A 14,408-nucleotide genomic window follows, 5' to 3' on the forward strand; every position below is an offset into this window, starting at 1 on the left:
AAGGGACTCTAACACCATTAGAAACTAAATCCGTGGAAGCCCAAAGCACCTCTGGGGTGGGGGGGGAACCCCTGAAATTACGTGCAAAATTGTGTGTGTATGTGTATGTGTTATGTATGTGCATTTTCCTAGAGAGATGGTCCATGACCTTAATCACATTCTCAAATGTCTCCCAGAAACCATTTTAAAATCCAACTTTCAACACAGTGATTTTATTTTTTACTATTTTGTTTTCTGAAGAAGGAACTAGAAAGATATGCACAGAGTATTGGGCTTTAGAGAAGTTATGGAGTAGATCTGAGTTCCTTGGGCAAAAACCTATCTTGTTAAGGACTGCATTTCCTATCAAAGTAGTAAATTACGTTTCGAAATACTTCCTTTCTTAACTAGATTGTTCCACGACATAATGTATTTTGGCTTCCCGCGGCCAAATTAAGCAGGTGCTTTCTGGACATAAGTTCAAAATATGATACTCCAAGAGAAAATAAAAGCGAAGCTCCAAAAGTTTGGTTTTTTAGGCAGGTGGTCTTGAAGTGGGTTTCACTGCAACAATATCTAATATCCTATACCCAGAAATCTCTGGCTCCTGGGGGAAAAAAAATTAAAAAGCCTTCTCCTGTAGGCTTTTCTAATCCAAACATGACATTTTACTAATAATGCAGCTTTTAAAACCTTTTCACACTTCAAAGTCTGAATTACCAGAAAACAAAACTGTTATAATTCTGATTTTACAAAACACTTTTTTAGTTTTTCCAGGGCTCCCTTCAGCTGAATGGAGCTATTTTATGACCTTTACATCCTAATGTGTAAAATGAGGAGGCTGGACTAAAGCAGTAGTTTCCCAATCTGCTGTCCATCACAGTCCAAGTCTATTTTTAAAGACTGGGATTTCTAGCCAGCATTCCAGACATCAGCAATCAGGATCTTGAGGAGTGGTTCCCAGGATTCTATATTTTGAAAGCTTTCCAAGGGATTCTGATACAGACCAGCATTTGGGGGTCCTGTGACCAGATACTTTTTAAGGCTTCTTGCAGCTCTGGCATTATATGAACAGTCAAATAGTTATCTGGTAGAAAAGGGCATGGCCTCATTCTGGTTACAGAACCTGGGAGAACTGGGATGCCTGTGCATCAGAAATGCATGCCCACACTAGAACATGCATCTCTGTGGGAGAGTGAGTGCACCACTGTTAAAGGCATTCAAGCAGAGCTGGGCAGCACCGTGCTGTAAATGGGAACTTTTGCATGAGACATACTCCTGTAAAACAATTATGTGTTGTTTATATCGAAAATGCAAATTTAGCTGGCTGTATTTTTTTTCCAACAAAAGGTCTCACATATTTATTATTAAGCCAACAATAATAGTTTCTGCACTAGTGCAGAAAAACTGACACAAAAATAAAACACATCTGGCTGTTCAGATACTAGTGATGGTCTCAGAGAGATATGGTAAGATGCAAGTGATCTTGACCCAGCATAAATGTGTGCCACCTCATGCAAGGCTCCTTATAGACCCAGCTTGGTTCTTCTCCAATGTCTTCTCTTGGAATTGTACCTCATTTTATTACCAGTTTTCATTCAAATCCATTGGGGAATAGGACAACTCTCCTTTTGTTCCTTGGCCAGGAATCGCTTGATCCTAAAAGTCTTGTGAGAAGACATAGCAAGGAGCAAATTCAACCACACATAGGATGACGGAGAAGAGAAGAGAAGAGCTGGCTGTATTTTTGCTCGCCAAATCTGGCGTCCCTACACTGGTGACAAGTTCTAAGGTGCCCTTCGATGTCCCTTCCAACTTTCAGAACGCAGGATTGCACAGAAAGAAACCTGGTGCTTTTGTGACTACACAAAGTACCCCCATGTATGGACTCAAGGTCAAATACTGTCAGCAGAAAGGAAAAGATCCCCATCAGGGGAATCACTGTGCGGTCCCCTCTGAAAGAGTGACCATGACAGGTTATCCCAGGCCCATCTTCTTGAAAAGAATACTTTTCAACAATGACTCAGAAAACTCCTGATCTTCAGGATCCAAGAGAAAACAGCTCATCCTTTTAAAAATGAAACCCGAGCCATTATCTTGACGTTAGAAATTTTGTTTTATCGTAAGACAGGATTATATTCTCCTCAAGGTTTATGGGGATGCTATTATATTGGATAATTTAAGCATGAAATCATCTTTCAAATGAACAAACCTGTTTCCGTAATCAATTTTGGCAGTGACTTTCTTCTTCAGTTCTTTGAGCTCATCCTGCGGCAGAGTTCCAGAAAGAATTTGCGATCGCCACTCAATAAGGTCATAGATCATGTGCCGAACGTTTCGAAACATCTCCCTGTTATCTTGCTAGACGAGGGGGGAAAAGCCAGTTGTTAAGTTCTTGATTTAAAAGAGCATTGTGGGTTTCTTTTTTTCTCAAATAGACATGTCTGTGCTTTATATGATGGTGTTCAATTAATGTCAAATGAAAGATGTTTTTAGCATGGAACTGAACACATTTGATAGAATTTGGTTCCCATCACACACGAAAAGATTAAAAGAATAAAAGACAATGCACGATCTTGCATATTCCAGCCAACCAGAGTAGACCAGGGCAGGATCTGGACTTGGAGCCTCAAAGCCAGCACGGGAGCTTCTAGAACCTGGCCTATGAATGGGCAACCCTTATAGCTCCCTGAGGAAGTGCCCAGCCTACAGATCTTGCCTACTGAGACTTCAGAATACCTTCTCCCCCAGTAATTCTCAGCACACAGAGAAACTCAACCCTGAGGCCTGTCAGCTGAGCTACAAGAGAATGTGCCTCTGGGCTCTTCTGGGGACTGTGGTGCATTTGGCATGTGCAGAGAGGCTTCTGCAAAAGGCAAAATCTGAGTCTACAAGCTCTCGGTGCGTTTACGCCAAAAGGGAAGCACAAACAAGATACAAAATTCATACCTCTTATCACTTTCTACATATTCCAAGGGGTTTGATGGTACAAAGAAAAGCAACAGTTTTGCAACAGCAAGAATACAATTCATCAAGAGGGACTTCGCTGGTGGCACAGTGGTTAAGAATCCGCCTGCCAAGGCAGGGGACACGGGTTCGAGCCCTGTTCCAGGAAGATCCCACATGCCGCAGGGCAACTAAGCCCATGCACCACAACTACTGAGCCTGCGCTCTGGAGCCAATGAGTCACAACTACTGAGCCTGCGCTCTAGAGCCGGCGAGCCACAACTACTGAAGCCCGCATGTCTGGAGCCCGTGCGCTGCAACAAGAGAAGCCACAGCAATGAGAAGCCCGCGCACCACCAAGAGTACAATTCATCAAGAAAATGAGGAATTACCCAAAGGAAAAAGAATCCTGTGGTTCTTTCCATAAAAAAGAATCTAGGTGAAACCTAACTTGATAAAATTCTACATGGCATGGTGCCTATAAAAAATTTAAATGTCGTCATTGCTACATTTTAGAATAACTTCTCCTCTACACAGCTGAATCTTTCACCCCCACTATTTCTATATTTGACATCCTTTCTAGGAATTTCTAAGATCCCCACCACTTACCCATCCTCATCCTATCATGCCCTAACAGATTATCTTCCATCCCATGAGCTTTTTTCCTTAGTATCATCCTAATCTTAATTTCTTTCTATTTTTTTCTTTTTTTGACCACGCCACAAGGCTTGCAGAATCTTAGTTCCCCAACCAGGGATCGAACCCGGGACACGGCAGTGAAAGCACTGAGTCCTAACCAACCACTGGACCACCAAGGAATTACCATAATCTGAATTTCTTAAATGAAAACTAATCAAAACCAATGGTTTATTCTAAAATTAAGTTTGTTTCCATCATATTAATTCTCCTTGTCCAGTTTTATAAAGCATTACCAAATATCTAAAATCCTTAATGTTTTCCTAACTTGTCTACAGCCACAGAGCAGAGGGGAAAAAAATATTTATGAGATATATATATATATATATATATATATATATATATATAAAATAAGCACTGTTGTTTAGCTTTGCACAAATCTAGCAACGTAAATCCCTAAGAGGCAAATGTAAATTTTTTAAAAGGAAACCAAGGTGATAGTTAGGAATGCCTATTCCGGGATCGTATGGCTAAAACCGTGTCCACTAACATATTTGTCAGCATCAACTCCTGTTTGTTTTGATGCTGCATTTTTGTTTAAAAATTGTTAACATGAAACACCGACTCCAAAATTGCTCAGATTTACACAAAACATTCACGGCTAACTTTACGCTTTTAGGTTTTTGAGAATATTTGATGAACAATTACTGCAACTGCTTATTACTGTGCATTTATAGGAAACCACTGTATAATCAAAAGCAACAAGGCTGCCTGGAAAGCAGCTGTGGGACACTGGGAAGTTTTCTAGGTTCCCGAGAAACTGAAGCACGGCCTTCCCTCCAGAGTCCTAGCTTTGTGTTGACAACATTAGCAGATGAGAAATCAAGACTCTGAAGAGAAATACAGGCTTAACAAAAGGTATTCTTCTGTAAATATGAATTTATGTGCAAAGAAATGCCCCAGGGAATACGAAATGGAAGATGTCAAGGCTCCAAACTCGCTGCATTAATAAGGCTTCTTCTGAAATGAGGAGAACTGGACATCGCACACGAAGCCAGAAAGTAAACTATTTCCGTCCCTCTGCAACAGACATGCTTAGGTCTAGAAGACCATGTCATTTTTCTCAAATGATAAGAGGCATTATCTACATGCAAACAATGGCAAAGGTAGTCATCCCTCTCTACTGCATCCATAAAGAAGCGCCTACGACAGTTTAAAAGCAGATTTTCGCTTTCATACTCACACACAAACTTTGAGGGAACCCCAGCGAAGGTTGCCTCAGCCTGTCTTCCAAAGCCTGAAAGCAGCCCGTTTCCCTTTCCAACACAAGGCAAGGTGAAACCCATGGCCCCTTCCTTGACAGCCATTTCACTGCAGTCAGCACGGCTACACCCCAACACAAAGCAGGTGGAAGGGCACATGGTCCCTGAGGGTGGCCAGAATACTGGGCCAGGCTGCTAAGTATGACCCGCTCCCGCAAGCTCTGCTTTTGAGGTTCCCGGAAACAGAAAAACTATCCTGTGGGTTCAGCAGGGTCCAAAAAGACCAGTCTCTATGGCTAAGCTCTGATTCAGAATCCCATTTTCTCACCACGTAGAGTTGCCTCCAGATGGTGGACCATTCTCTCAGTGTCGTGGTGACTTCCTGTATGAGCGGGAGGTCGCCTGGGATGACCGTTTCATGTTGCCTGGGAGGGATGGAGGAAAGGACAGAGACGGTCATGGCTTTGTTAAACCAGGGGTACCTTGTAAATTCCAAATCTAGGCCATAGCGTGCAATATTGAAGCAAATGGAGAGACAGTATACAGATAAGACTGTGCCCACAAAGGAATACACACACCTCTAAGAATGACAAGTAAGTTCTGTACAGAGTCTGAGGATGTGCGTACATCACCCTCCGTGTGAGCCATTGACCTCACACGTCAAGGTAAGATGGAGGCGGCAAGTAATATCCCATCAGAACGTCAAGGTCTGAGAAGCAGAAAGTATATTCATAATAGGTGGACCCATCTATTTTATAGATGCCGTAAATTACCACCAGTCTGTGTGGCGTTCAAATGCAGGTTTGGGATAAGGTGATTTTTTACATTTCCATCAGGCCTAGAACTCGTTATATGATAATATACATGAAGCAGTTATCCTTGTGAAATATGAGCGAGGTTACACCTCTCAAGTTTCCACAGGTGCCCTGACCCCCAAATTCTGATGATCCCCTTTCCCTTTTCTCTCCACCCCAGAAGGTTAACCCTTGACTTACTCCTGACTCATGATTTGCGCACTGGTTTTTATTAAATCAACCACTGTCTTCTGGTCACGTGCTCTGCATCGGGCATTGCGCTAAGTAGGACTCATAATATTGATATTTGGGTCAGAGACTGAATTTGGTGGCTCGTGAAGCTGGACCACCTGGGCCTACAGGTCCTGAACAGACAAGACTCCCATCAACATCAAGTGTCCAGGGGGCACTGAAACAGGTCCCACCTACATATCTTCAACTGCCTGGAGCCCAGACCTGTGGGCAGGACCCTGACAGCAGCTCACAATCGGGGTTCAGGGTTGCAATGACTCCTTGATGGCGGGGTGCTCCCCAAGGAGGAAACACTGGAGCCCCTGAGAGAGGGCCAGTCCCTCCAGAGAGGTCTGGCCACATGCACCAGCGGGAGTAGCAGGGACTAGACGTCCGGGGAGGGCTGCCCGCGGGACCACTCCACACAAAAGTGCTGTTAGGAATTACCCTTTGATGGGACATCATCAGTGTCCATTACAGGACGTGATGGTTACAACAGCCCTACCAACTCTGTCACCGAGTTTCCCAGTAGGGATGTTGATGAAAATGTGGGTGACATCCTATGACTCTGTGATGTCATCCTTGCAAAGCCTCCAGGGAGAGCTTCTCTACTCACAGTGCGAGAACACTCGTCAGTAACTGGGCTGCATTCATGTCACAGAGCCTGAGTTTCATGCTGGGTCCACTGGGCTCTTCCCACTGGCTAGGAGACACCTGGAACTCAATGAGACCCCGCCTTCCCCATGGGGAGAGGGCCTCACGGCACACGGTGGACCCTGGTCTCGGCTCTGGACCCTTCTCACCTTCTTTCCTGAACTGGCCTGATCTGTCCCTTGGACTAAGTGCCAGCTGGCTCTAAGGTATCTGATGCGGCTGTGCCGTTAACCTCTGTAACCACCCTGTTACCTGCTGGGGGCCAGCAGTAAACAAACCCAACAGTGCCTGTCACAGGTGGCGATTCATATGAGCTCCTGGGCTCTGCATGACTCAAGCAGATGTCATGGGGCAAGTCAGGGCCGGAGGTCCCCATCCAAGTGTTCCCCACAGAGAGGGAACAGCTGAGATGCCAGAACAGAGGCCATCTCAGGGGGGAGGGGCAACAAAGAACCAGGAGAAGGTGAGGAAGGCGCCCTGAGAGGGGCCGGCGGGGGTGAAGCAGGGTAGGGAAGCATCAGAAGCCACAGGAGCCGAGTGCAGCGGACGCCTGCCAGGGTCAGCTGCGACAGACAAGCTCCAGAGAGGAGGGCTAAGGAGACACTGGCGATGAGGAGGTGTGGTAACCATATCGGTGTCAGGGGAGGGGACCAACGGGAATTCCCTTGGTCACGGGGCTCAAGGTACAGGATCGGTGGCAGCCGCAACACAGCCACGACCTGGGGTGTCAGAGCGTGAAGGAAGGCCGGTGTACAGAGAGGAGAGCCAGCCTGCAGGAGAGACGGATAATGAACCTGGACAGCAAGGAGACGGGCAGGGGCAGGATGAAGAGTGGCCGGCGCTGGGAAGGAGGAAGGACCAGGAGAAGAAAGGGAAGGTGAGGCCCACGGTACCCGGAGGAAAGTACGGAGTGAGACCACCGGTCAAGTCTGAAGGCACGAGGTTCTTTGCCAGGAGGGAGGCGGGAAGCAGCCAGGTGTGGGTGGGAGCAGCCAAGGGAGGGTCAGGGCAGGTATCAGCAAGAGCAATCACAGGAGCCCTGGGGCATCGGCAGAGAACTTTCTAGACTGCTGGTTTCTCCGGTGCCCCATTCGTTGGCTCACACTGGGGCATGCGACACTAACCCAGTGACAGGACCAAAAGTGTCTGTCTGCCTGTCCATCTGGCCGTCAGGGGGTGACTCTACTTACCGAGAATCCACACAGTCCCTTGTGCTCTTCACTGTTAGGCTTCATAATTACATTTGACATATACTCATTTGTATACATCAAAGTGCTTTTCAGAAAAATAATTCCTATACAGTCTGATGTCCAGACTGATCCTGAGACAGACTGATGTAAAATACATGAAAAGCACACTTTATTCAACGATTTCCACAGGAGGATGAAAGTCTCAAAACGTTCCTCTTTTTACTTCCCTTTGAAACTGTACCTACACAACATTTGATCTGTAGAAAAAAGGACCCTATTACAGGTCATCACATTTATGCCTCTAAATTATTTTCTTCGTTTTAATTATGCATCATGGAACTACAGAGCCCGACCTAGACCTTTTCGTATGTTAACAGTACACTGCTTGGAAAGGCCATTTTTTTGTAATCAGCCGCAGAGATGTCATGATGCAGTCATCATATGATTAGTCATTTTATCATTTACATATTTCGCTGAGTGTGAAGATGTAGCGGAGACAAAAAAGGGAAACATTTTAATGCTCCTTCCTCCAAGTTCACACCTGGCTGTTCATTTGCCGTTCCTGCCTCATGGGGTTCTGTTCTACAAATGTCCTTTTTTTTTTTTTTTTTTGCGGTATGCGGGCCTCTCACTGTTGTGGCCTCCCCCGTTGCGGAGCACAGGCTCCGGACGCGCAGGCTCCGGACGCGCAGGCTCAGCGGCCATGGCTCACGGGCCCAGCCGCTCCGCGGCATGTGGGATCCTCCCAGACCGGGGCACGAACCCGTATCCCCTGCATCGGCAGGCGGACTCTCAACCACTTGCGCCACCAGGGAGGCCCTACAAATGTCCTTTTAAAGCTCGTATACATCAGTTTCACGACCTCTAGGAAACATACATCAGCGTTAGGCAACATGGAAATTCACACACGCCCCAATTTAACAACTGTTGCTTCCCCCTCAACCCTATTTGTGTCACAGCCTGCGAAGTCTTCCGGAAAAATGGATTCAGAGCTGGGGGGCCGTGAAGCCTTTGCCTAATAGGGTGGCTCACAGAGGAAGAACTGTAGGAAGCTTTCCAAATCCACATCAGGTTCAAGGAGGTGGACTGCAGTTCCCACGCTGACTTAAGACTGTGGAAAGGCTCCAAGCCATGTTATGGACAGCCCTAGATCAGAAGTTTCCCTTCTCTCCCCAAACTCCTGTCAATGGCACCCATTGTCCAACCCCCAACATCGCCCTGCAAAGAGCCTCAGGCCAAACACAATCACTGCGTGACTTCATTTAAATATCAAGACGAGGGCTTCCCTGGTGGCGCAGTTGTTGAGAGCCCGCCTGCCGATGCAGGGGACACGGGTTCATGCCCCGGTCTGGGAAGATCCCACGTGCCGCGGAGCGGCTGAGCCCGTGAGCTATGGCCGCCGAGCCTGTGCGTCCGGAGCCTGTGCTCCGCAACGGGAGAGGCCACAACAGGGAGAGGCCCGCATACCGCAAAATAAATAAATAAATAAATAAATAAATAAATAAATAAATAAATAAATAAATAAATATCAAGACCAGACTCACCCTTTTCCTTCAACTATGGCTTCTTTAAGATGAATATATGAAGCAGGAAATATACCCTTTGGGAGGAAAAAAGACAGTAGGTTTTATTATTAATAGGAGTACTGATTGCAAATCAAACGACTGCCCCCCGCAAAACGGAGGTGAGGATGGCTGGATCACTATTAAACGTGCAAGCCTAATGCTAAGTCTCATACACAACATAGCACAGACAACAAAAGAAGTGTAAAAGATGGCAACTCAATCCGCTTGTGTTTCCAAGAGGCTGCAGATGTCTTAGAAGAAAACAGACGCAATCTGTTTGCAAAGAAAAACTCCCACAGGGACTTTGCTGTGTCTTCTTCATGGGTCACACCTCGTTTTTACTGCTGACCTCAACACAGGAAGATCCACAAGCCAAATGATGCCTGAAAACCATTTCTGACAATGGCTTCTGACAGTTCTTCCTTTCGACATACTAAAATTGTCATCAAAAGTTAGTTTACACCATTGATCATCACATATGCACTGACTGCTTACCTGACCCAAGGAGACTTTCTCAACAATCTCCAGAGGGGCCGTCAGATAACAGAGAAACGGGGTGCATTTCGCCCAACCTGCCAGACTCCTAGGGGGAGCACACCAGGTTACACGAAGACAGAGGTCGGCACCCCCAGGTGTACGGCACACAGGGGCTCAACAGACAGTTCCGAGGGAGACAGTTCCTCAAGAGGACGGTCAGCGTCAGGCGCCGAGCGTGAAGTGCCAGGAGCTTTACCAAGAGTTTTGGTCCTGCTTCCTGAGCAAGGACACTATCTCCCTTCCTGGAGGGCAAGCAATGGGGCACCGGGCCCTGGGATCTTGTCACAATGCAACGCAAACAGGTTGCGGCTTCCCACGTGAGATGTCATGCACGCAGCAAAAAGCCAATCAGTGGCCCTCGTGGCTTCGGGCACCTGCTGTGGGAACAGGAGCTTCCGACTAGGTTTCCCTGGCATCTGGCCCCAAAGGATTTCCACAGGAAATCCAGAAACCACCCTACTAACCCTGCTTGGGAAGGGAGCATGGGTACCACTGGTTCAGGTTCCTCCTGCCTGCCAGGGAAATGGCCGCACTTCAGGTAAAGAAGAATTATCGCAGAGAGGGAAGGAGTCAGACAGAAAGACAGAGGCTGAGCACCGAAGAGGACGGTGGGGGCCCGATGCTAGGACACCTCCAGATCCAAGGACAGTCTCCAGGTGCACATTTGATGTCAACAGGTGAGCACGGGGCGGGGAGGGACAACGGGACAGACACACATACAAATAAGCCAGTCTCGCTCCCTGCCCACGTCCATGGACAGAGATGTCCCTCGGTCTCCGTAAACCTGCTCTCAAGAATCATGGAGCCACAGAAGGGACAGTGAAAGAAATGAGGCTGGACACATCTGGAGGCTTGAAATAAGCGACTTTTTTTTTTTTTAATTCATTTTGGTTTTGGCTGCATTGGGTCTCCATTGCTGCGCGCGGGCTTTCTCTAGTTGCGGCGAGTGGGGGCTACTCTTCGTAGCGGTGCGCGGGCTTCTCATTGCGGTGGCTTCTCTTCTTGCGGAGCACGGGCTCTAGGCACGTGGGCTTCAGTAGTTATGGCACACGGGCTCAGTAGCTGTGACTCACGGGCTCTAGAGCGCAGGCTCAGTAGTTGTGGTGCACGGGCTTAGTTGCTCCGCAGCATGTGGGATCTTCCCAGACCAGGGATCGAACCCGTATTCCCTGCACTGGCAGGTGGATTCTTAACCACTGTGCCACCAGGGAAGCCTGAAATGAGCAACTTCTCCAGCTGGGGCGGTCGGGACCAGCCCAGATCTATTGCTCATCTGTGAATACTGATAAAAGGATGCTTCCAGAACACAGAGTCAGGTTACTAGCAGCCAAGTCCCTTCTATGCTACTGCCTGGGGCAGGGGTGCTGATGCAAAATCACGACCGAGCTTTTTAAGGCTTCAATTTCCTCATCTGCTAATGAAGATTTTATTTGGAAAAATAAATATGCCCCTACCCAGCTCTATGAGCTGTAAAGTCAGGGCCCTGTGGTGCAGGGTAGGAAGGGTTAGGGTTCATGGAGGCATGGGGAGTTGGGAGAGATCCCCGACTGGGAAGGTGGTACCAGACACCAAATACCAAATATCAAAGAAGAGTGAACAGCTTCCCTGGGATGCACCTAGCACATGAAGTTGCAGCTTTGTCACTGGGGAGGGGGGATGGGCCATGACCCTAATCTCTTTATTAATAAAGTCCTCCACTGTGGCTTTCTCACATGAGCCTCAGGTTTTCATCTGCAGGAATACATTCTTTTTTTTTTAATTGAAGTATAGTTGATTTACAACGTTGTGTTCATTTCTGCTGTACAGCAAAGTGACTCAGTTAAATTATATATATATATATATATATATATATATATATATACATATACACACACACACACACACACACACACACACATACATTCTTTTTCATATTCTTTTCCATGATGGTTTATCACAGGATATTGAATATAGTTCCCTGTGTTATACAATAGGACCTTGTAGTTTATCCATCTTATATGTAATAGTTTGCATCTGCTAATCTCAAATTATGGAAGAGATAATCAATGTGAAAATAGAACTTTCCCTGGAGAAATCTATTCCACCAGCCGCCTGGTTGGAATCTACCTTGTTCAAAGCTCAAGGCTCCAGGTCATTGGATGTGTAGAGACTCATAGCCCAGTCTGAGCTCAGCAGGGCAGAGGTGGGAGGTCCTGGCTCCCATTTGCAGATCTGGCTCGCCAGGTATCCCTAACAGCATCTCTCACATTAGGACAGACTATGCCAGAGAAAGGCTGCCATGAAGCTCAGCCTGGATGCCTCCGAGGTGACTGAGACCAGAGGATGAACAGCTCCCATCTGTCTGGCAACAGCCTGGTAGCAGGGCATCTGGGGAAAGCAGATCAAAAAGGTCCTGTGCTTGAACAGCTGGACTTCAGCAGCCTTAGCTACAGGCTCAGGACCACAAGAGGAGCCCAGCCTAATAAGTAGATAATGAGAGGCCAAGCTAAGAAACAGAAATAAAATGAACCATCTGTCAAGTATAATTAGACTTTATAAGGTAACGTGGACAGCCAAACCACAGCTTAGAACGGACAGTACTTCAGAATCATAGAATGAAATGGAAGAGCCATCATTAGATTTTGTGAAGCTGAGAATAGAAAAGCCACAACAGAACTGTGTACGGGACTGTCCACCACAATGTAACTGCACATCTTAGCTTCAGAAATTCAAACAACCATGCGTGCAAACTGCCCTGGAAGGCAGAACCTCTTTCTTTCGCCAGCGACGTAAGCAGTATAAAAATAGTTATAGGGCTTCCATGGTGGCGCAGTGGTTGAGAGTCCGCCTGCCGATGCAGGGGACACGGGTTCGTGCCCCGATCCCGGAAGATCCCACATGCCGTGGAGCGGCTGGGCCCGCGAGCCATGGCCGCGGAGCCTGTGTGTCCGGAGCCTGTGCTCCGCAACGGGAGAGGCCACAGCAGTGAGAGGCCCGCGTACAGCAAAAAAAAAAAAAAAAAAAAAAAAAAAAAAAAAAATAGTTATAAGCAAGAGGGGAAAAAGCAAGCGTGAGCGCTGCAAATCTGCTAATTTATCATCAAAGATAATGCAAGATTGAAAAACATGAGCAGTACTTTTTTTCTTAAGTCATTATACCCGGATCATTCCCTTACACCTCCTGTGCTTAAACAGAATGCAGAATTCTACCAGGAAAAGAAGAGTCCATCTCTCATGACAACAAGTCAATATCACCCCACAGCCCAGCCATTCACTCACAGAAATGAAATTGCAATTTCTACGTACATATGTTGTTCAGAAGAAAACAATTCGGGAACGGAAGTGATAAATTAGAAGTTTGGGGTTAACATAGACACACTACTATATATAAAATAGATAACTAACAAGGACCTACTGTATAGCACAGGGAGCTCTACTCAATATTTTGTAACAACCTGTATGGGAGAAGAATCTGAAAAAAAATGGATATATGTGTATGTATAACTGAACCACTTTGCTGCACACCTGAAACTAACACAACATTGATAATCAATTATACTTCAATTAACAAAATAAAAAGGTTTTAATTAAAAAAATTTTTTAAAGAAAACAATTCAGGGTAGCCCATATTTCAACCCATGTATTTTTTTAATTCAGAGAAAGAGATATATAAGGACAACTCTTAGGCGGCATAAGACAGAATTTATTTCCTCACCTATTGTGATTTATGAAGGGACGTGCACTGTGTTTAATAACAAGGACTTACCTTCTTAGACTTTTTCCTTAAGGTGTAGCCTCTGTACCACCCTAAACAAACACAAAAGTGAAACAGTTAGTACAAGGAGACGTCACAGCGTCCTAACAGCACCATCCCACTGTCGAGAACTCATTGTTTGCAGAACCAAGGAAGTCGGCCCGTAACAGAACTCAGTAATCCTAAGGCTTTGGAGAGATGCTATGGGGTTTCCTAAACAGCATCTCAAAGCCATGCTTGAAGCCCGGGCAGGGGCCTCTTCACACACAGACCTCCAGCTCCTTCACCTGCACCTGCCGCACGCGGCCTTGAAGGTGCCAATGGGAACTGAAGAGGCACAGTTCCAGGAGGAGCAGTGGTCCTTTTGACCATTTGGCCCTAGGCAGGCTCCTGGAGTGTGCATTTTCGTATCTGTTCCTCCGCCGGATGGAGCGGGGTCACTGCCAAGTGCACATACCAGCATCCCCAGATCATCAAGAGCTGCCGCAAAACAGAACTCCTATTGAGAGCCGACTTCCTCCCTCTAAGGGATGGAGGGGGGCTTTGCCCTGGAGCAGCCACGATCGCACAAAGTGCTTCTGTGGCAGAGACTGGACCCCCAACAGGAAGCACAGGGCCCAGGAATACGGGTCCGCCTACCGCCTTGGGGTCTGGCCTAGATTCAAGCTCCCATTCCCTCACGTGGGGAGGACAAGCAAACAGAGCAGAAGACAGACGTGCTGGAATGGAAGAGACATTCAGTGCCGGACTGGACCTGACCACTCCCGTGTCCCCTCCGCGTCAACTGAGGGCAGAAATCGTCCCTGCCAGCGCCCAGGGGTCCACGGCCGGTCACCCACCTCCCAACAACTACGCCACGGCAGGACGTCGGTGGATGTTTCC

At 46.9% G+C, this 14,408-nt stretch overlaps 1 protein-coding gene across 2 annotated transcripts in view; it reads right to left on the reverse strand.

Annotated features, from left to right (window-relative positions):
• The window catches only part of DOCK1 (dedicator of cytokinesis 1), a 535,058-nt gene that overhangs the window by 460,891 nt on the left and 59,759 nt on the right, over positions 1-14,408 (reverse strand). For both annotated transcript variants that reach the window (XM_060098409.1, XM_060098408.1), the window contains exons 3-6: positions 13,539-13,579; positions 9,237-9,292; positions 5,152-5,248; positions 2,192-2,340 (exon numbers count right to left, since the gene is read on the reverse strand). In XM_060098409.1, the coding sequence (XP_059954392.1) occupies positions 2,192-2,340; positions 5,152-5,248; positions 9,237-9,292; positions 13,539-13,579 (343 nt within the window). The remainder of the gene's footprint in view (positions 1-2,191; positions 2,341-5,151; positions 5,249-9,236; positions 9,293-13,538; positions 13,580-14,408) is intronic.

This window comes from Mesoplodon densirostris, chromosome 1 (assembly GCF_025265405.1).
Source record: "Mesoplodon densirostris isolate mMesDen1 chromosome 1, mMesDen1 primary haplotype, whole genome shotgun sequence".
In the NCBI taxonomy this organism is placed as follows: Eukaryota; Metazoa; Chordata; class Mammalia; order Artiodactyla; family Ziphiidae; genus Mesoplodon; species Mesoplodon densirostris.